The following is a 22,379-nucleotide window of genomic DNA, read 5'->3' on the forward strand; positions in this document are numbered from 1 at the left end:
AGAGTCTGGACAAAAAGAATCGAAATCCTGTTTTTGTTTTTTTGTTGAGATTGAAACTACTGAAACGACAACGGAGTGATTGAAAATTATGATAAGGTTGGGGAGTGTATATTTTCTTTTCTCCTCAAATTCTTGTTCTTCCTTCTTTCATTGTGTGATTGAATTAAGGGATCAAAGAGAAGACAAGGGGGGGGGGGGGTGTGAAATCATCGGTTGAAACTATGTTCTTTTTGGCTTTTCATAATGAAAATTACGAAACTGTTATTATATACCAAATAATGTTTTCACAAAGGATGAGCAATATACATCTTTGAAGAAATTCCTTCAGAACTTTTTTTTTTTTTTAATATACTGTTCTGGTACCCTTAAAGGACTTCTCATGTCCTCTTGGACGACTTTTTGGATCTTCATTCAGCATCCCTCTGAAGCATATTCAAACATAAATTTTTTACTTGATTATGGGAAGCTTTCTAAATCCCAATTCAATTGTCTAATATGATTTACTATGTGGTGATAGGCTTGGAGGGTTTCTTTCTCTTCCATGTGGTTCTTCCTCTAACAATCTCTTCATTTCCACCCTCACCTTTAACTTGGAGGAGATGTGTATACCTTAATGGTAGCTTCTCAAAGTTACACGAGTCCACTACCTTCAAGACTTTCTGATGCCAGAGAAAATCCATTTAGACTAATGCCATTTTTATGTTTCAATCCATCTTCAAGAATTTCACCTTCGACCGGTTGGCAAAGTGACTGAACTATGTCTGAATTCCCACATTCCCTTCTATATTCTAGTATGATAGTGGACAGTTTGTGAGACTCCAAAATCTCATCTGGGATGGTCTATTATAAGAAAAAGAAAATTGAAGAAACTCAAATTTTACAGGCAAAAGATAAATTGCAATGTTATTTTTGTGTAGGATGATGAAGATTTGGTCAAGTGCATCGATCATTAGACGGGACACAGGAGTGACACAGAAGTGACACGTGATTTTTTTTGAATACATGTCATGTCTGTGTCACATCCAGGAACATTAGACGCAAGCCAAATCTATTTGTGTATTACCTCAAGCATCCACCTTACGTACTTCACATTGTTTACATGGTGGTTCATGTCCAAATCACTTCTCTTGGCCTAGAAAATTGCAATAGTCAGCGTTTGATTATTTTGCTGTGGAATGTGTATAATATTAATAAGGTATTAAAATTGTGTTGTCTTTTTATTTACCTTCAAATTGGAGTCCATATATCTTGCTTTATTGTCCAACTTAACAATTTTCCCGGGACAATCTTCTTTGATTGCTTGTTTGTCTATAAACCAGGGTGATATTTCAGCCCTCACTTCTTCTGGCATTTTTGAGAGGCGCCTTGTTTCCTGCTTCATCATCACCCAGGTGCTGTTTCACATTTAAGTTATTAGTACAAGCATATGAAGTAGAAGTAGAACCCAATTTAGTAGGGATTAATTAAAGCTTAACTGAGTTGAGCTGAGTTTATATATCAAAGAGACATGATGGAAAAGTTCATAAGAAATACCTGGTGGCACGTGCAAAAACATGGCCTGTGGCTTGGCTTCTGACAAGCCAATCTCGTCGCATTCCATTTTTCCCTGATACTCCAACCCATGTATCAATTTCCACTACCTCTCCCCTGCAGGCAGAAAAAGTGCCATGTGAACTTTTGTGCTATGAATAGGGTTCATGCTAGAAAAAACCCTAGCTTATAGTTGGAAACTAATTTATCAACTAAGAAAGTTGTTTGTATAGTATTTTGGTCTATAATCTATAACGAAGATAAGCAGTTCGGGGCTTGCTTTAGAAAAATACTTGTTTATGTTTGTTAATTTAAAAAATGAGGCAAACTCAAACCTTTGTTGAAATTTTACTTTTAAACAAGTCAAGCTCAAATATAATGATTTGTTTGCTTGTGAATAAACTCATGAATATGAAACTCGATTTAAGTATATCTAATATTATATGTTTATATGGATACATATATAAAAATATATTCATATAGACTTGAGATTGAATTGTGCATGTTAGTAAATAAGTTTAAAAGATATCAAATTTTTATTTATAATTTATTGGTAATATAAGTTTGTAGTATAAAAAAATTATATATAATTTGTAACAATCCTAAGGTTGGTGAATATAATTTTTATAAGTTAATAAACAAAAATCATTCTACAAAATTAGCTTAAATAATATCATTTTAACTATAATATGGTTATTAGTATAGATTTGTGAAGGTTTAAAAAAATTGTAGTTGTAGTGTTTATTATATGTGGATAAAGATTAATTAAATTAATTCATGATTAATCTCAAACATATTCAACAAAAAAAACCTAAACGTGAATATATAATATAATTTTGTAATAAACTCAAACTCGACTCGTGTTTGAACAACTCTAAACTTTTAATAGTTGGTTTAGCTTGTATGCAGCAGTGTTACCAAGTTTTGAAGTGGGAGAAAGTAGTTCACGTTAAAAAGAAGAGATGCAGATAATTATACTTTGGACAACATACTAAAGGACTCCGTACTGCGCACATATCAGTGAAAAGGGTGGGATCAAAAAAGAGGAGAGAAAAAATGACATTGTTAGAAAGTTTAGAGGTTGTTGATCAAGGGCCTTGAGGCGAGTAAATTGAAGCCATTCGAATATTTAGATCATCAAAAACAAAAACAAAAAAATAAATAAAGGAGGATAATATATAGGATTAACCAAATTGGATAGTGATCCACTTGAACTTGCATCCTTGAGACAACCCATATAAGATTGTTCCTCACCATTCCATGTGTGGCACCAAATCCATTGCTCAAAAGACCAGACATCCACACATGATTTAATGCTGTTTCCTGGATAACAATGAATACTCTTAAGGGCAACCAAAGATACACTTGAAGAATATAATTACTAATATACTTATCACTTGCTACGATACTACAGATTATACTATATGAGACTTAATATATCACCTATCATAAAGAAAAGTGATCCAAATACTAATTTATTTTGCTGTTGAAGTAATTCAAATATAATCTTCTTTCATATTTTTGTGCATGTATTATTGGAATGGATGGTTGAACAAGTTCTTTTTTATTCTCACCTGAAGAAGATTGAGGATGCTCTCAAGAGTTGGAGTTTTATCAGGACCAACTTCATAGGACCTTATGACAACAGTCTGCCTGTACCCGACACCTCCTTCGATGATGAGCCCTTGGCGATGAGGATCCACAGATTGCTTCTTTGTTGGAATATTTTGGCGACACTCTTCTGTGGTGATGCTATTTCCGTTAACAGAAGTAAATGAATTGTATGTGCTTACAACTCCAGCAGGTTGGCTCAGTGTATCAGGCTTCATAGAGGACATACTAGAAGCTCCATTTATTCTTATGTTGTTTAGCTTTTGCTTGTTTTGGTCATGGCTATCTCTATTGGAAGATGCCCTTATAAAATAGGATGGATATGAGAAAGTAGCAATTGTTTTCTCATGTAAATGGGATAAAGGTTGGAACAGAGAAATGACCAATGAAATAGCTTTATAGGTTGAAGGCTTGTGTGTGTTAGATAGAGGACAAAATTTAGAGAAATTTGTCATAGAGCTTAAGCATTAAAAAAGGCCTTGTGTGTGTGCTGAAGGGAGGTAGTTTTGATGTCATAAAATAATATAGTGGTGAATCTAAAGTCCTTGGGCTGTTCGACAGGCAAGTTGGAAAAAAGTGTAGATGTCTTTTTGTCACTTCTGGATGTAAGAAATACATTGTGAGGGAATTATTGTGGCTTTACATTTGCATTTCTTGGATTTTTCAAATAGGCCAAGCTTTGTTTGCATGTAGCTTTGATTTATAGGAACAACCAAAAGTGCATTGTGGAAGCTCAATTGCCCAAATAAAATAAAACATTTCATTTGGAGGGCTTGTAGAGACATCCTGCCAACAAACTTTCGTCTGGCTGCGAGGAACTGAGGAAGGTAAGTAATGATGATAGGTGTGGTTTCTGTGGTGGTTGTGAATCTTCAGGACACATCCTCTGGGACTGCAAAGTAGCCGTGGAGGTTTGGAGGAAGTTGAGTTCGGTCTGCCAGTGCTGAATCAGCCAACAAGGGACTTTGTGGATGTGGTTTGGGTGCTAAAGGATACGAAGGAGTACATGGATTAGGAATTGTTTGCCATTACGGCTTGGCACATCTGGAACAATAGAACCAGCTTCAAACATGAGTATGGGCAGGAATTGCAAGATGCTCAGACCTCATGTCCGCGTGGTATGGTCTCGGTCTGCAATCAGTGGAGACCTCCGAGGCAGGGGAGGTATAAAGTAAATGTGGATGGGGCGGTTTTTGCGTGCATGGGGTGCTGTGGAGTTGGGGTAGTTATTAGAAATGAGGAAGGTCTGACTATGAGCAAAAATTGTCTTTCCCCCTTGGGGCTATGGAGGTTAAAAGAAAGCGATGCACAAACTGTGGTGTTGGCTATTGGAGGGTCTGATCCAGGCCCGTGCTCAATACAGAAAGTAGTGGAAGGGGCTAAACTTGGGCTAACTGCATTCAGCTCCTGGAGTTGTTCCCACGTACGTAGACAGAGCAACATGGCTGCGCATCTCATGGCTAAGGAAGCCTTTAATGTAAATGAGTGTTTGATTTGGGTGGAAGATACCCCCACTGTTATTGCAAATCAAATTCACATGGATGTAATCGCTTTGGACAGTTTGTCCTAAGTAATGAAAGTCTAAGTAATGGTTTACCATATAAAAAAAAAAAAAAAAAAAAAGGAACAACCAAAAGTGCACAGCCTTCAATTCTCTTTCTCCTCATCTTCATGTAGACATTAGACAACAAATGGAATGGTTCTTTGACTAATTAAGATGGAGGACCGCCCCCACACCCCCCCCCCCCCCTTCTTTCTTTTTGCATGCTTGAGACAGCATTGGTCTTACAGTCCTTGTTTTGTTGGAACAATTATAATTTTTAAATTAAAGAAATACACTAAATGATATTTAGATCCTATAAATAAGAGTTATAAGACAAGTATGAGGTGAAGTGTGTACAGAATTTCCTCTTATGTAGGCCACTGCTGTTATAAAAACGCATAGGATTTGAATTTGTAGGGTTACAGTCTAATCTTATGTGAATTAAGAAATTCAATAAATAATTTTAACCAAAGTTTCAAAAAAATTAATATAACCAAAATTACTAAGCTCAGATAAGAATAAATCAATCATTCACACGAACACAAAAATTAAGGAGGCAACTATTTCTCGAGTGGAAAATGTAAATGTTCCAATGCAAATAAGTTCACTATTATAAAATAGGTTTCAAATCCCTCTCAAGCTTAGAGCTAACTTGAAATCTACATCAAATACAATAATCTTTAACTCTTTAGGATTTAATATTATGACGCCCCAAATTGATTGAATATTGATTTTTTTTTTTTTTTTTTGTGGAGAATTGATTAAATATTGAATTGAATTAGGTGAGTTTGTGTTGAGTCCTGCATCAGGCATATACTGGGTCAATTTAGGCTTTATAAACAACAATAAGGAATCTTACTTGTGACTATTTCCTTTTGGGTGTAATGCAAATGTTGTTAGATCTTAATTGTGTTGTGCAGGTGTGTGATAAGTTCCGCATCTATAATATACTAAGTCGATTTGGGTTTTAAAAATTACAATAAGCCTTGATTGTGTGTAGACTAATCCTTTTAGGATATAGTGAAAATTCTTTACTTTTTCTTGGGTCAGTACAAGATCCTTTACGTTTATGTTCTCAAATTCAAAACACCTATATAAATCATATTTTCTCTTGGAAATTTGCAGGTGAAACTAATCTAAGAAACAGCAAATGGGAACCCCTCCCCCCCTTTTGTGAAGATCAATTTTTATGTAGCAATGACTGAAGAGAAATCCTGCATTGCAATAGTAGGTAGAAATCACGAAAGAAATTCTTTTTGTTTGAACTGTGTTAGGTTGAAGAATAAAAACCACTAATAGCTCGTTTAGGAGGAGGGAAATGAATGGAGAAAAAAAAAAAATTTATCAAGTTGAAGCGCATACAGCACCCTCAGCAATATCAAAAGCAGCCGAGTTGGAACATAAGAATGTGATTTCTAAAGGGGATGCATTAAACATGATTTTGCGCCTACATAATTCTTACTTGCAGCCCATGGGTCAATTGAGCATCTCATTCTGGAAGCTAGAGAACTACTTGAAAATCCATTTATGGCTAGTTTGAAATTCATACCTTTAGACAAGCTAATTTTGTGACCCACAATATTGCAATGTATGTAGACTCTATTGTGTAATTTGGAGGGATTAATCCCCAGCTTCCTAGTTCCATCATCATTTTATTTTGGTCCTCTTGAGTAGAGTTGATGGCAACTCTCTTACTTCTTTTCTTCCTTTCCGAAATGTATTGTTTATTTAAGAAGTTGATGGCAACTCTTTTACTTCTTTCTTCCTTTCCAAAATGTATTGTTTATTTAGGAAAAAACAAAAGGTAAAGCCAAATTGAGTATTCATAAGATTATATATATATATATATATATATATATATATATATATATATATATAATAAGAAAGAAAGAAAAGAAAACAGAATCAAGGGTATGCAGTATTGTCTCAAAAATGGAATTAGGCTTCCCTTTAAAACATAGTAAGACAAGCAGCAATTAGTTAAATATTTTTCTTTTAGATTAAATGACACTTGATTTGAACCCAAATTAATCATGCAAATTGCCGATGGTTTCCAAGACAGAAGAGGAAAACTAAAGACATTGTAATTCACGGTTTTTGAAATTTGGAATCTTGCGCGTCAAGGCTGATGATTAATGAACTTATAAACAAGTAGCAAGTATACAATTGAGCCCATTCTGATATTCATTGGAAAACAAGTTTATTCATTGTCTTTATATGTTTTACATATCATTTCCTGACTAAATTAATGGATGTACAAGTTTACCAACCCCACCCCCCCCAAACCCAAAAAAAGAAAAAAAGAAAAAAAAGAGGTTACTAATACTTCATCATAACACATCAATTTTTCTAATAAAAATTGTATCCTACGTGCCACAGTTATCCCAAATAGTTACCTAATTTTTTTTTCCCTCTTATATATATATATTGATAAATAATAAAATTTTATTAATACCAAAACAATGAGTTACCCAAAGTATACAGGATGTATACAAACGTCAATCAAATCATATATTAAAGAACTCATGGTAGACATCCAATCCAACAGAGTTCTTAAAAAGAACAGATGGGGAACAGCTTTCCCGTATATTTCTTTCGATGTTCTCAACGCTTCGAGCATCCCTATCCCTCTCCCTCTCCCTCCAAATACACCACATCACACGATGGGGAACAGCTTTCCAAATAATACCATTTCTATGATTTCCAAATCACCCTTGCCAAGCAGCAAATAGATCAACAACAGACTTCTGCGTAACCTAAGACACTCTGAATAACCCAGACACTATAGACCATAACTCCAAAGCAATAGGACAGTGAAGCAATAAGTTATAACTATCTTTTTTTTTTTTTTTTTTGATAGGTAAGTTATAACTCTCTCTCTCTCTCTCTTTGTGATACAAACACAGCACACACACAGCACCTTGTTTCTATCCACCAAACAGAATAGAGAACAAAGTAAAATTAATAACTTCTATGACCATGACATAAGAAGAAAAAGGATAGAATGATGAAACAATACAGAACAAAACAAAAAGAAAATTATTAATTAAATTAATTTCTTCTATATGAAACAGCACCGACTTATTAGAAGCTGGAGATGCAGGAAGGATGACAGATAATTCAAACGGACAAAGCATACAAAATTAATATTTGAACTTCAATGATTTTCTTAAATAAAGGATGTGAAGCCAACAATTGACATGGTGTTATACATGTCTTGTTCATATCATGACATGCATCTACATCAATGATACCAAAACAAGTTGAATTATGAGCTCTACCTTAAACAGCTCCTCTTCCTCTTGTAAGTGCAACGTTGAGGGTAAGGTCATGAGTTAAAACCTACGAAGTCTGAGTGAATGTATAACTTAACAATCAAAATTCAAATAAATAAAAAAGGTTTGAGCTGTATTCATTCTTGATACCATAAAACATCTAGAGTAAAGCTTACATAAAAAAAATAAATAAATAGAACCCTTATCTTTTAATTTTATTGTCTTTAACAGGAACCCATATACTCATACGCAGGTTAATGCTATAGGCCATCGTAAGGTTTGTGCCTTTATAACAAGCACCTGGGTCTAGTGGCATACCTCAGTTACATATGCTGCTCCAGATGCCCAAAGGACTTGTCAATCGCCCACTGAAGGGAATAGAAGCATAGGTATAGGGAAAGGTGGGAGGGATGAGATGAGCAAGCAGACATGGGTGTTAAAGATAATAACATTTGAGCAAAGCAAAGCCCTAGAAATTAGCAGGGTATGAATTAGTCTCCTTTGGTATAGGTTGTCCTCACTTTCTAGGTTCCAATAATCTTTAGTCAATAAATCACTTCATAGCAAATCAAATCACTTCCAAGAAATAATCTGCTACCCATCACTCCCAAATTTTAATGAATCAAATCATCCGTAGAGAGGTGATGAACCTCAGGTAACAATCTAACAAACTGCCTAAAACAAATTAAACAAATTACCACCAATTATGAACTACCATCACCATATAATAATGAAGGCCGCCATAACCAAAAAGAAAGTAAACATAACAATGAAGATTTCTTTGTTCAAGTTGACTAAAGCATCCTAAGAAATTGGAAGATAACAACTATTTATGCAGTGAAGTAAACAGTTTAGGTGCAAGTGCAAATGCATTTCCTCTATTAATTCCAGAATTCATTCTTCAAGGCCTGAATCCAAACACATCTCACATGCCAATAAACCATCAAAATATCCAGCTGAATGAAAAAACACATAGAAGAAGCTTTTAAGTTCAAAGCTTGAATCCAAACTCCAAAGACTTTTTTTAATATGTAGGCTTGAATCTAAAGATACACAAAATGTAAATGCATCATAGATTCACCCTCCTTCAGTGAAATTGTTCTGGGCTTCCTCTTTAAGAAATTAGCAACAAAAATTTAGCAATCATCATTCATGACCAATAAGTCCTATGGGTTTGAAATGCCTAATAAACATTACTCCTCTTTTCTAAAGAAAGATGTCTCAAATTTGCCTTTACAACTCCAAGTATTAGTGAAACTAGTGATATTCAAAATTCTCCTCCTTTTAGAAAAAAAAAAAGTATTGGGTTGGGTAGTTTAGTAATATGTTAATCTCTCTCTCTCTCTCTCTCTCTCTTTTTCTTTTTCCCTATAGAGGATCACACTAATGCAGCCATAGAAAAATGATTAGCTATTACATTGTCATTTCGCCTATTCAAAAATTATTTTATGGGGTCCACATGTAAAGTCTAGTTGCAGCAAAAGTCATGTTGTTTTAAAGGTCTAGGTATCAATCTTTGATTTTATTAGTTATGGTCAACTTCATAGTCAAGGGAAAATCTGTAATTTTGGCAATTCCTGTGAATTAAGGGTATTTTAGAAGTTTAATTGGGTCTAGAATTTTCTAGGAGACCTTAAGTATCTTAGGTTTTATTTTCTTTTGAGTCCAGGTTAGTCTTTTATTAGTTTTTTAGTTTACTAATCAAACTAAGAATCCTAGTACTACTGAGAGTCTAAATCACTATTACCAAAAAGAGTCCATATATGTGTGTATGTATATATATATTATGCTCAATGAATTTAGACAAGATGAAGTTGATTAATTTTATATTGAGTGTTTTGAGCATTGAGGTATGTTGGCATTTTATAACCACATTTAGAAATTTCCCCCAAATTGTCCTACATCGAATAATATTTTCCATTATTTTCAAAATCCACACAATTTCCAATAGCCTTGTAGCTCAACTAGCATCTCTTGGTGTCTCCAACGAACACGTTTAGGTTCAAATCCCCTTTCCCCCAACCATCGAATTATCCAAAAAGAAAAGGCACAACATGTAAAAGTACAAACTTCCATTCATTTTTTCAAAATTAAAGACCACAACATTTAAAGGTACAAACTTCTGTTCATTTTTGAAACTTAAAGATAAACCAGTAAGTGATTATGTTAATGTGTTGGCATTCCAATAAGCTATTTTAACACTTTTTTTTCGTGCAGTGCAGACACACACACACACACACTACTAACTACTAAGAACATAGAAATTGAGATATGATCATTTGATTTTAAATAGAAGATATTCATTTATGGAGAAGAACCATCTCTGATGAAAAACTAATATACACAGGCACGGTCAACACTCTTACCAATATGATATTAAAGACCTTCCTCCACAACATCACTTCGACACCTTCATTTTTCTTTTCTTTCTTGAATTCTGTAAATTAAAGATTTAGGTTTTTTTGAAACTGAGAGTAAGGAAACATTAAATTATAATAAACAGAAGATTAGCTTTTCTCTCACCAACCCCCCCCCCCCCTCTCTTTCTACTTCCTTTTCCTATTAACTAACAGACACACCACATCTGGGGATGCTTTTTTCCCACAATGTTTTGATCTATGGAATTAGAAGTTGACATGGAATAACGGATAAAATAGAACAAACTACAAGATGTGAAATTTTCGCTCCAGTAATTTATTGCAACTCCGGAAAACACAAGGTACTATTCATCAAAATCTTTTATCTAGATTAAAATAATCAAATTCACAATAATACAAGAAGAAGCAATACCCCACCCATCCCCTCCTTTTTCTCCTCCAAATTATATTAAAAGAATGAATAAATACAATATAATCTTGTCAGAGAATTATTAGAAACAACTTGATACAATTGTGAATTTTATCTGTATACCTGTTGTTAACTCTTTGAAGCATAATTCTGCCTCCAATATATATTTTTATTGATCCGATCCAAGGATTGGTTTTAAGTATTGCTCAGTTGCAGCTAACAATGGATCAAAAATGAAATAGGTATTTGACCCTTGACTTTTGAAATTTCCAAATTCACCCATCAGCAGCTCCATCCTATAAATCAATCAAGGGAAGAAGATTACAACAACATATGGAAATAATACAATGTAAATGTGTACTTTCAAGGAAAATCAATGTATCGTCCCAAGAATTATTACCCAATGGTTAGTGGGGCAACTTTTCGTTTGATTGGACTACTCCAAATTATAGACATTGCTCTCTCTCAACAATCACCAGTCAGCTAGAATGCCACAATGGGATATTTCAAGCCCTTACTTCAGAAGTTTCTTTGCTATCTAGAATTAAACTCTCAAGGTACTGGACTGCACGCACTCCGTAATCTTTGTCTAGATGTTTTAGAAGTGCACTGTGTGTACAAGAATCAGGCTGAATTTGTCTATCCAGCATCTGCACGTACAATCTAAAAGATTCTTGCCAGTTGCCCATGTCACAGTTCTCATTTATTAAAATCGTGTAGGTATACTTATTTGGAAGTATTCCTTTTTCTTCCATCTCCACAAAAATTTTGTAAGCCTGCTCCATTCTCCTAACTTTGCAAAGACCATTTATCAGAGCATTGTAGGTGATCACATTGGGCAAAACACCCTTCCCCTGCATCTCCAAGAAAAACATATATGCCAGTTCTAGATTCCCCCTACCCGCATGCGCATGAATTAGTACAGTGTATGTCACTACTGAAGGGGATAAGCCTTTACTCAGCATCTCATTGAATAACTCTTTGGCTTTCCTAAGTTGTCCATTTTCCAAATGCGCATGAATGATGCTAGTATATGTCACATGATCAGGAACAAGACCATCACGAACTATTTTCTGCAACAAGTCACTTGCTTCTTCCAAATTGCCCAACTTACAGAGCCCATTTACGAAAACATTGTATGTGATCAAATCAGGAGGGAACCCCACAGCTAGCATCTCTTCTTGCATACTTAATGCCTTTAATGTGTCACCAAGTTTGAGTTCACCCACTATCCGAGTTGTGTATGCGAAGCGGTCTGGCTTCAATCCTTCTTGCAACATCTCATCGAAGAAATCCTTAGCCATTGCCAAATTCCCCATCTTGCAAGACCCATTCACCAGAATCGTATAAGTGAAAACATCAGCGCGAATACCTTGGTTGACCATTTCATTTTTTATCTGCCGAGCTACATCCAAGTCCCCCAACCTGCAAAGACCATCTATAAGAGTATTATAGGTAATAACAGTAGGAACAAGATTCCTCCATCGTAACTCACTATACAATAGAAAAGCCTCCCAAATATCCCCCAACCTACAATACCCATATATCAGAGTATTATATGAAACTATATCTGGCCTCACATTCTTCTTTAACATATCAGAAAACCGCTGTCTAGCATCCACCATGCTTCCCAACATGCAAAGGCCATACATTAACGTATTATAAGTTGCCACAGTGGGGGTAACTCCTCTAATTACCATCTCCTCCTCAAAACCTAATGCCTCAACAATTAATCCCTTCTTGCAATACCCGCAAATCAATGGGTTATATGTGTAAGCTGAAACTTTCAATCCTGATTTCAACATCTCCCCAATCAGCCCCTTGGCCTGCTCTAACTCCCCTTTCTTTGACAACCCATTAATCAGCACATTATAGGTCACATTATCCGGAAAGCATCCTCTCCTTTGCATCTCGGACAAAAGCTCGAGTGCTTGCTGCACTTGCCCTTGCTTGCAATACGAATCCAACAAAGTATTATAAGAAACAATCGTCAGCTTAATCCCACTCTCCCCCATCATTCTATAAACCTCTCTAGCTTTAGTTACAAGATTTCTATCCCTAAGTATCCTAAGAATCCTATTACAATTTTTGACATCCGGCAACAACCCATTTGCTATCATCTTATCAAAAACCAACAAGCATTGCTCAACCATGGATTTCTTCGTATAAACCCATAACAAAAGATCGAGAAGCTCAACCGAAACCTCATAACCCACATACCCATCAACCAAAACATCCACAATTCCATGCATATCTACACTAATAACCCTCTCCACCACCCAATAAGCCGACCTCATCAAATTATTCTTCACAAGTATTTCAAGCATGGCACAAAACGCAAACTCAGACCGCTTAAACCCCGGTTGACCCTCAACCCATCGAAAGAACCGCAAAGCAATTCTGGGTCTAATCCGAATCGAATCAAGGACTCGGATGAACAACTCGGGGTCAACAATAACAGCTCGAAATTGATCAGACACCCAGTTGTTGTTACAAAAAGCCCAGGGCTTTTCTTCAATGGTATCGAAAATAAGGTCTCTGTATTGGGTCTCAGAGATTGTAGCGGTACCAGAAGCTATGCCTATGGTTGTAGTACTAGCGGGACAGTTGTGGAAAGAAGAAAACAAAGGCAATAAAAGACGTACCTTGAGAGCAAAAGGGTGTGAAACTGTAGTAAAGACTAAAGCTTTAGAAGCTCGCACACAGTGGGTCATTGAGTAGAGAAGCTACACCATGCGTTTGATGTTTTGAGAGAGAGAGAGAGAGAGAGGTTTTAGAGAGTTGAGGATGTGGGTTTTGTTGGGATTTGAGGAAGAGACATGGTAGAGGGTCGTTGTTGTTGGTGGCGACGGCGGAGCTTGAGTTTGGAAGAGAGAGCTCTGCCGCAGAGAAATGTAGAAGAAGGTGGCTGCTCCGATAGAGGGTTTGAATAAGGAGGTGATGTAGAAGATGCTGCAGCCATGGATTCTGGACTCCAGCCCAGGGGTTTCGGAGGTTTTGGGTTTGGGGTTTTGGGTCCGGTTCGGATCACTGTGGTTCTTTTCTTGATTGGTTCGGATACTTTTTTTTTTTTTTTTTTTTTTTTTTTGGGGGTAAATTACAAGTTACAAGGAACTCCTAAATTTAATCAAATATTAGATTTAGTGTGAGTTTGACATCACTTATTTTTATTAATTATTTTACTATTTAACTTATTTTTGCTATTATTCATAATCCTATTATATTTTTTTACTATTAATGAATCTCATCCTTCTATTTTAGCTAACTTTTTTATTTACCTAATTATTGACATTTTGCCTTAGGCTTAACCTTAGCCTAGGGGTGGTAATTTCACGCGTCACATTGTCCTATCCTAAATATATTTACTAAAATGTGATTTTTTTTTTTTAATTACAAAATTGATATTCTAACCATTAGAAACTTTGTATATTTACTTATTTTAATCGGTCACATTGTCATATCCTAAATATATTTACTAAAATGTGATTTTTTTTAATAATTACAAAATTGATATTCTAACCATTAGAAAATTTGTATATTTACTTATTTTAATCGAATGTTTGATTTTGGAGATTGTATTATTGTTTTGTTATACAATTTAGTGTGAAATTTGTAATTTGTATTAGTGTTGAATATCTTTTTTTGTATTATTGAGTATTATTGCTTGATGAAGAATTTGCTTTGTTCAATTATGTTGTTAGATTAAGGTTTTATGTTTTGTATTGATGCATATTTGTACATTGATTTAATAATTTTTTTTTATTGTGTTAATCATTACTTTATTAATATATACTTTAATTTATAAATGAAGTAAAGACGGGTTAAGATGAGGTAAGAGTCCACAAGATAAGGTGGAAGCAAGTTGCCTTAATCAATGGGATGGAGTGGGACAAGACAAGGTAATGCCCTTGATGAAGTTTTTAGGAAGCAAAAAGTATCTCATAAAATGAGTAAAGTTACTAGCATATTACAAAATAATTTTTAATGACAACTTTTCATTAAACTCCATACAACCCCACATGGAAACAAAAAATGATAGCTAAAACTTATCTTGTTCAAAATTTTAGAAAAAAAAAATTGAATCAACAACCTTCAATAGTGTTAGGTTAGCAGTTAGCTTATATGCATACCCAAAGAAAGAATTAAAATGACTTATTCAGCCCCCTCAATATTAATTATCTGTTTGGATCTGCGTCGTCGTCTACGCATTTGCGTTTTCAGATTTTTTTTTTTTTTTTTTTTTTTTTTCCTGCACGTTTCAGCTTTAGAGGACAAGTCACTATTTATGCACTGTTCATGTACTTTTCAGCCAACTTTTTCATTAAAAATAGGTTCTATGGTACTATTCACGCATTTAAAAGTTATTTTGATATAGTGTTTTTAATTTTCAGCAATAAGTTCTATCTAAACAGACCCTAAGTACAGCTGGTCCACGTTTTAACCCCTGCTGCTATAGAATGCGTTTGGATAGGAGGCTGCGTCCACGTCTGGCCAGTTTTTTTTTTTTTCCACGCGCATGTGTCACTGTTCATTGGTCATGAACAGTGATTTTAGGCCAATGAACAGTACTTTTTGGGATGAACAGTAATTTTACACATTAAAAAATTATTTTTGTACAGTATTTTCAGTTTTCAGTTTTCAGCAATAAGTTCTATCCAAACGGACTCATAGTGTTATACATATGTGGTGCATAGAGAATGCACGTACCCAAAAGACTAAGGTCGTGTGCTTTGTGCAAGGATGGATGTAAAGGGGGACGTAGCAAGAAGTGCACCTTTCATCTGATAAGCTTTGAGTGGTGGAAGATTGTTTAGAAGCACTCACCGAAGAAAAAAAATACCACGTGATGGTTACGTATAGCAACTTCACAATTAATTTATGATAATAATGACAATGGAATTGGATAACAAAAGGGAGAGGAAGCGAAACACAATGAAGTTATGAAATCATTAAATTTAATCATATGCAGTAACAATTACATTGAATCACAATGTGGGGGGACATCTCCATCTGGATGCATCTTAGTTAAAGCAGCAGGCCTGTGAAAAGAATTTAACCCATCCCAAAAATATAGTGGAATTTTCAACAGAAGGGATTACTGCTGACGGTAGAATCCACATTTTCTCCGGTCATTACACACGAGGCAATCAAGCAGCGATGGATCTGTCCCTCAACTGTACTAAACTTCACGATCCATTAACTTAAAAAGAATAGCCTGCCAAGATAAGAAAAATAATGCCTCAATTACTGAATTTTTCACCAGAGATCATCAATTGCAAGAACTATAATACCAGTGAAGTTCTAGTGATGAATTCATGACCAAAAGCAAAAAAAAAAAAAAAAAAAAATTATAAGAAATCTGTAATATAGAAAATAAGCATGTTTCAGCAAGCTTCGAGTAATTTCCTTAAGAGTCCATACTGCCCAACATATTCATCCATACAGATGAACCAATATACTTTCACACACGATATTTCATGCAGGGATGCACAACCACAATTATCCTTTATTAACTTACAGGACAGGAGCGATATGATTTTAGTCCCTGTTGAAGTTCATGGGATGAGATTAAAAGCTTCACTGGACGAAATTCAACAGATTGATTTTGTCCTCTATTGTCTGTAAAACAGATTAATTCCCGTTGCAGTAGGTGTTCAAATGCCTGGAAAAGTTAAAGCAAAATATTGTTCAGACATACAGGGAGACTAAACCTTAAGATCCTTCAAATAGAAATTATAGAGAACTATTAGTACCCGTAAGCATATGCTCCATGCATAATACTCAGATATCTGGAATGAAGCGCGTATGCTTTTGTACTCTGCTGAGCATGACAAACATGTAAATTGACAAACTTGATAATGGTAATGGAATGATAACAAAAGAAACATCATAAGTTGACCTTTCATTACGGAATTGAAGTTGTATGAATTTTGCTCTTTAACTTCCAATCTCTTCATGCATACCAGAATATGTAGTTCCAAGATGGAGCAATCTGTTTCAAGTCAAATGTGCATTCATAATCATTAGTTAGATCACTGTTAGCTTGCATAAGCAAGGCTTTTATTCAAATAATGTTCCATAAAAACATGCAAGCCCGCACGGGAATTATTTGTGCACAGTCATGGGTTAATATGCTAAACTTGCAAACCTTGAATTTAGTTACCAAGAATGAGTTTATAATTTAAGCATAGCCAAAACCTTTTTCCTCAAAAAGATCTGTTAACAATAGTAACTTTAGTTATTTGAGCAGTTACTACTTTAAAACTCATCAAATAGATGAATAGGAATAAGAGACAGGTTTAGAGATAAAGTTAGCTCTCAGTCACAGTCAATGAATTTATAAATTGAAAACTAGCTAGAGAAGATCCAATGGGAGCAACTTCATGCTCTTCCTCTAATTGTACATGACAAACTACCACTTATCTTAAAAGCTTAATTCATTTGGAAATAGTAATTTAATTGTTTCACCATTATTCTAACATTCCCCGTCATGTTTGGGCCTAACCTCCCTCTTCATAAGTGGGAGGCTAAACACATGGGACTTTTAACTTTTTATACGGGAGATAAAGTGGAGCCAAGGTTCAAACTCAAGCCCATCTACTCTAATACTATGATAAATTATTGATTGTTCCAAAAGCTTTAGGTATTGGAAAATTGTGAATTTAATCATTTAAGCATGGAGGAGGGAAACTGTGTTCGAAAACAGAGAAAACAAAGCAAAGAATGATGATTTTGTGTTCCAGCAGCTTACTTAGGCAAGATGAATGACCTTAGGTTAACAAAAATAATATAAAAAAATAGTGACAAAGACTCCAAGAATGAAAGAGGAGTCAATAGCAGATGTTTAGAAATATGAGTACCACATAAGCAATACATAAATATCAAAGAAAAAGTATTTAAATCCTTCAAACCTTTTATACACTCCAGCTTTGGCTGCCTTTGGATATTTGAAAGTGCAGTTTTGAAATTCTCAAGTGATAGGTATCCAGATCCCAATTCCATATAAGAAACAGCACGAAATCTAGTGTCATGGTCTATCAACAGTAAGTTCAGCAGAGGATGAAAGAAGCTCATAATTTTAACTTATTAGTACAGAGATTCTACGTTTCTGGATGAATGAACTTACAGAAACCTCAGTAAGTGGTTGACAGTAGCATCAGAATCCATATATGTAATAATAATTTGTTTGAATTTCTCATCTGCTAGCATGTTCTGTAAAATGTCAAGGATTTCTTAACCAGATATGAGAAAATAAATCTTTCATTATTCAAGGGAAAAAAGAAAAAAAGAAAAGGTTTGTCTTAGCCTCTTTGGCAAGATATAAACAACTGATCTCTCTGAAGTTATCAAAATTTAGTTAAACTGATAATCACCCAAATTTAATGGCCAATATGGTTAGAAGGAACTTAACCTTCCATAACTGACTCATTTCCATTTGTCAAAAGCTCATTAACTTTTTTTTGATAGGTGTCAAAAGCTCATTAACTTATTTAAGTTTAAAAAATATATGCTTATTTGGACACAGCACATTTATTTATTTTCACATGGGTGTTCCTCATATAGACAAGTTCTTCTGAAATATATTACCATGCTAAAGGTATACGTGTAAGGAAGAGCAGGCCAGTGTGGGGAGCACAACCTTCTTTTAAAATGCCCATATTGCTATTTCATTAAAAGGATACTTGAAGCTTAGCATTAAATTCAACAGCATAGTCATGAGAAATGGTTGAGTCTACTGGCAATGATAAAATGTGCTCCAACAATCTGCATAGTTAGAACAGAGGAAAATCAAGACAAAAGAAATTGTTAAATTTATAATTCGTCCTATCTGGGCAGAAGCCATGGTGAGATCTCTGACACAGACAATAAACACACTTACCTCTGTAAATCTTCCTTGGAGGGAGGAAGAAACAGCAGCTTTCTATGTGAAAAGCGAGATCTCACTCTTTTTTCCAAAAGCTGATCAGCATCCTGCATAGATTATAGCCCAAGTTCCCAAAATTCTTTCACAATGTACAAGCAACTAAAACCATGTTTCCACAACTGCAGTCTGTATATAACATTTATATGCAGTTTTCATATGACCACAATGGGCAAAACTTCCAAATTTATTTTAAAACTAATCCAATCGAGTCCAAAGACAAGAAAGGTTCTTATTCCTTTCTAATTAAAAATTTATTTAAAAAAAATCATCATGCACATGAATCTGAAGATAATAAACAAGACAGATGAAAGAAACTTCAGAGCACCATACCAGTCGGCAACTCACACCAATGACAACAGCTTGTGATGTTACTGATTGCATTGCATCTAGCAAACTGTAAAGTACTCGTTGTTTTCCCTGCCGGGGACCAAAAAAAAAAAAAAAAAAGAAAGCAGAAATATCATAATCAGAAAATTTAAATGGATCAAACAAAATTGTACGTTTCAAAATGGGCCCTTTTCTTCTTAATACAGGGAAGATTTTACGTGGCCTATCATCAAATTCAATCAAAGCAAATAATGAATTGGCACAGAATGGCAGTGTCTTACCTGAGCAAAAAGGTCAAACTCATCCAGCACAAAAATAATGGTTTTATGCGCTAATCCACACTCCCTAACAAACCAGAAATCACAAAATTAATTAAACTTTAGTTTAGACCATTGAACAAGAGTTGCATCAAGCAAACTTTATACTCACCTTAACATGGCTATCATGAACTGGGAGTTGTCGTCAAATGATGCCTGAAAGAACCACATCAAGATCAACAAGTCAGAAGTATTTAGTTGTAAATTATCACTAACCTCAATTAGATTAAACATCTTACCATTTTTGAGAACAATAATTGATGCTCTGCACATAACTGTCTAGAAATTTCCTGCAAGACCAACGAGGATGTCAGAGAAACTTCATAACCTCTGAATGGAAATTATTTCATGGAAGTAACTACTCAGAAAACAATGACATGCATCTATTCTAATCTTTAAATGTACACATATTTCGTAATTTTGCTTTGCTTATAAGTGTGCATATCAAAACAATGGGTTCTCTTCTCCATTGCTTGTATGCATTAAGCATTCGATGAATGTTAGTCTCTAGTCATTACTAAAATGATCCCAATAAGATTGATCTAATTTGTCACCAAAAGAAAAAAATCAAATTCAAAATTTTGGAAGTATCTTACACCTAAAACTCTGCACACCTTTTTTTTTTTTGGCTTGAGCAATTCCATACAATTTCATTAAATCACCTTAGCATCTACCACAATGCCACATTGCTTATTCAAAATTTATAATATCAATGTACATTGTACTGTCTTCACAAGGTTGATGATCTTCTTCATAAATGCACCATCAACAAGAATTTAACCTATAAGATATGGATCTGTAGTGCACTATTGTTGGAACTTCAACAGAATGCCATGTGTAAATGCATATTCAACTTAAGTTGAACTCGTGCAGAACCTTTCTCTTTTGTTTCAGCATACAATTGGAATCTTTATCTTTCATAATTCCATACTAACTTCTTGATAGTAACCATAATTTTATTTTATTTTTGATAAGTACCTCTCAACCTTAGGATATCTAAGTAGCATCCACTATCTTTCCTTATTATGGTCAGAAATTAATAACATGGGTAACTCGGCTTCATTTAAGCAGCAATATGATTGCATTGCAAATCTTATTAGTTTCAGAGATTCTTGTATTTGTATAAATAAGTCTACAATTTCAAGTTCAGTCAAAATCAAGTACCTTAAAAAATAATATCGAACAAACCTCAACCAGCATTTTTAAAATGTTGATATTGTGAATTTTTAATAAAATATCAATATTTGATTAGGAAATTTCACAGAAAACAATGTTATTCAAACGAAGTGTGCAGAACATCTACTAGAGGCAAAGAGATTAATAGATATCAAACCTTGAAAGCGCAGTTGTCATCACTGTGCAACAGCCCACTCAACTTGATCTGCAACAAAAATATCCGTTACAAAGTAAGTTGTGAAAATTTGTTTCCTTATTCTTTATTTTTTCCTTTCTTGTTTTCGGGGAGGGGGTTATTTGGAACCCTAGCATGCATGAACTAGTATCCACGATACTAAAATATAGAGACATTTACTTTGATGGCCAAAATAATTAAAAGGAGAAAAGAAACAAGGATGGTGCATTGCATCTTCAATGGGGTCACTTAAAAAAATTAGAGCCATACAAAATTAATGGCATGCTATCAATGTTATTGTTTCATAACATACCACCAAAATTAGTTCTAACTCGCAAGTACATTGGTGGATACCATATTATAACTGTCCTAATAAGAGACGGTGGGATCTACAAACAACATTCACTATGAAACAAACAATGTAATTCCATTTGCAATGGGATGCCAACATGCACCTCGAATTCCATTTTGAAATCCTCAAACATCTTTAAGCTTTCTACAGTTTCCCTCATCAACGAAGCATGATTATTACTCTTTAATATCAGGCCTAGACACCAATTGGTTTCTTTTTAGCGTAGGCAGGATTTAAACTCAGGTCTAGTTCATTTCAGGTATACATTTTTGAAAGTAAAGATAGTTCATTTCAAATTGACATTAATAGAAAAAGATATGGGTTCATTTCAAATGCTATCTAAAACAAGTTACAAGTCAATGATCCAGTTTAATTTAGTCCAAATTCCCAATAATATACTTAAAACAATATGCTATTAATTAATATAATTACTAATTCATAAACAAAAAAACAAAAAGAAGGTCAAATTGGTGCTTACAACTGAAATCAAATCAGGAAATTCCACCAACAAGTCTTTGAGAACAAGCTCCAACACCTAACATCACAACCAAAATAATAATAATAAAAACTTTGTTAATCAAATTAATCAATTTGCAAAATCATAATAGAGCTTAACCAAAGAAAAAAGCACAAACCGCGATTTTTCCAGAACCACGAGGACCCAGAAGCAGGATCGAGTTGTTGCATGCCTCGGTGACCGAACTCGATATTATGAACTTCAATTTGCTGCCAAAAAAAATGGCAATTCCCTCGATCAATCAAAATATAATTGGAAACATTTTCTCGGGAAACAAACAGAGAACATGAAATTTAAAATTAGAGTAAAATGGAGAGAGAATCGGACCTGTAGTTGCTATCTGGAGAATCAGAGAGAGGCTTGAAGACGAAACTAGGGTTACAGAGTCTGCTTCGGAGTAGATTTAGGGCTTCCTCTACTGTATTCTCTCTTCCCATTGCTGATAGTACAAAAACTGAGAGATTTTTTGAAATGGCGGGAAAATTAGAAGTAGGGCATCTATTCCATTGGTCATGCTTTATATACACACACCAACTATTTCGCACGTGCACAGTGACTTTTTTTTTTTTTTTTTGCCTTTTCCCACTTAACTTTTACCATTTATTCCTTTAAATAATTTGCCTATTTCACCAACTTTCAATCATGATGTTTGAAATCTAAGAAAAAAATTACTATTGTACATTTGGCTCCAAATTAAAAAGTCAGCTTATTTTACTGTGTGTGCCAGATCCTTGGTTAACTGCTCTTGGTTTTTCTCTCTCTCTCTCTCTTTGGTTCTTTCCCCTCTCATGTCTAACCTCTTTCTCTTCCACTCTTTTTATCGTCTATAGCATTCCTTGTAAACC

At 34.6% G+C, this 22,379-nt stretch overlaps 2 protein-coding genes across 2 annotated transcripts; both read right to left on the reverse strand.

Moving 5' to 3' along the window:
* Positions 1-417: 417 nt before the first annotated feature.
* LOC142606554 (uncharacterized) lies at positions 418-13,777 on the reverse strand. The gene is given in 8 exon segments (XM_075777875.1): positions 418-633; positions 635-840; positions 1,064-1,132; positions 1,226-1,394; positions 1,534-1,647; positions 2,720-2,853; positions 3,105-3,551; positions 11,259-13,777. Coding segments are annotated over 8 exon segments (3,471 nt in total). The 5' UTR covers positions 13,461-13,777; the 3' UTR covers positions 418-503.
* A 1,893-nt stretch (positions 13,778-15,670) lies between these two features.
* Positions 15,671-22,024, reverse strand: LOC142608034 (origin of replication complex subunit 4). Its single transcript, XM_075779737.1, has 16 exons — positions 21,862-22,024; positions 21,653-21,743; positions 21,496-21,552; positions 20,648-20,695; positions 19,554-19,604; positions 19,427-19,470; positions 19,279-19,342; positions 19,001-19,087; positions 18,626-18,717; positions 18,429-18,510; positions 17,873-17,958; positions 17,658-17,767; positions 16,646-16,738; positions 16,500-16,564; positions 16,265-16,408; positions 15,671-15,961 (listed from the first exon to the last, which is right to left on the reverse strand). Exons 1-16 carry the CDS (start codon positions 21,969-21,971, stop codon positions 15,926-15,928), a joined length of 1,260 nt encoding a protein of 419 aa, XP_075635852.1. The 5' UTR covers positions 21,972-22,024; the 3' UTR covers positions 15,671-15,925.
* Between the last annotated feature and the right edge of the window lie 355 nt (positions 22,025-22,379).

Source organism: Castanea sativa, chromosome 8 (genome assembly GCF_040712315.1).
Source record: "Castanea sativa cultivar Marrone di Chiusa Pesio chromosome 8, ASM4071231v1".
Lineage (NCBI taxonomy): Eukaryota > Viridiplantae > Streptophyta > Magnoliopsida > Fagales > Fagaceae > Castanea > Castanea sativa.

Coding starts and splice junctions, on each gene's coding strand:
- LOC142608034 (XM_075779737.1), bottom strand. CDS start 21,971: ATGGGAAGAGAGAATACAGTAGAGGAAGCCCTAAATCTACTCCGAAGC. Junction 18,718..19,000: donor TTGGTGTGAGTTGCCGACTG/GTATGGTGCTCT, acceptor TAATCTATGCAG/GATGCTGATCAGCTTTTGGA. Junction 17,959..18,428: donor AATTTAATGCTAAGCTTCAA/GTATCCTTTTAA, acceptor GACATTTTACAG/AACATGCTAGCAGATGAGAA.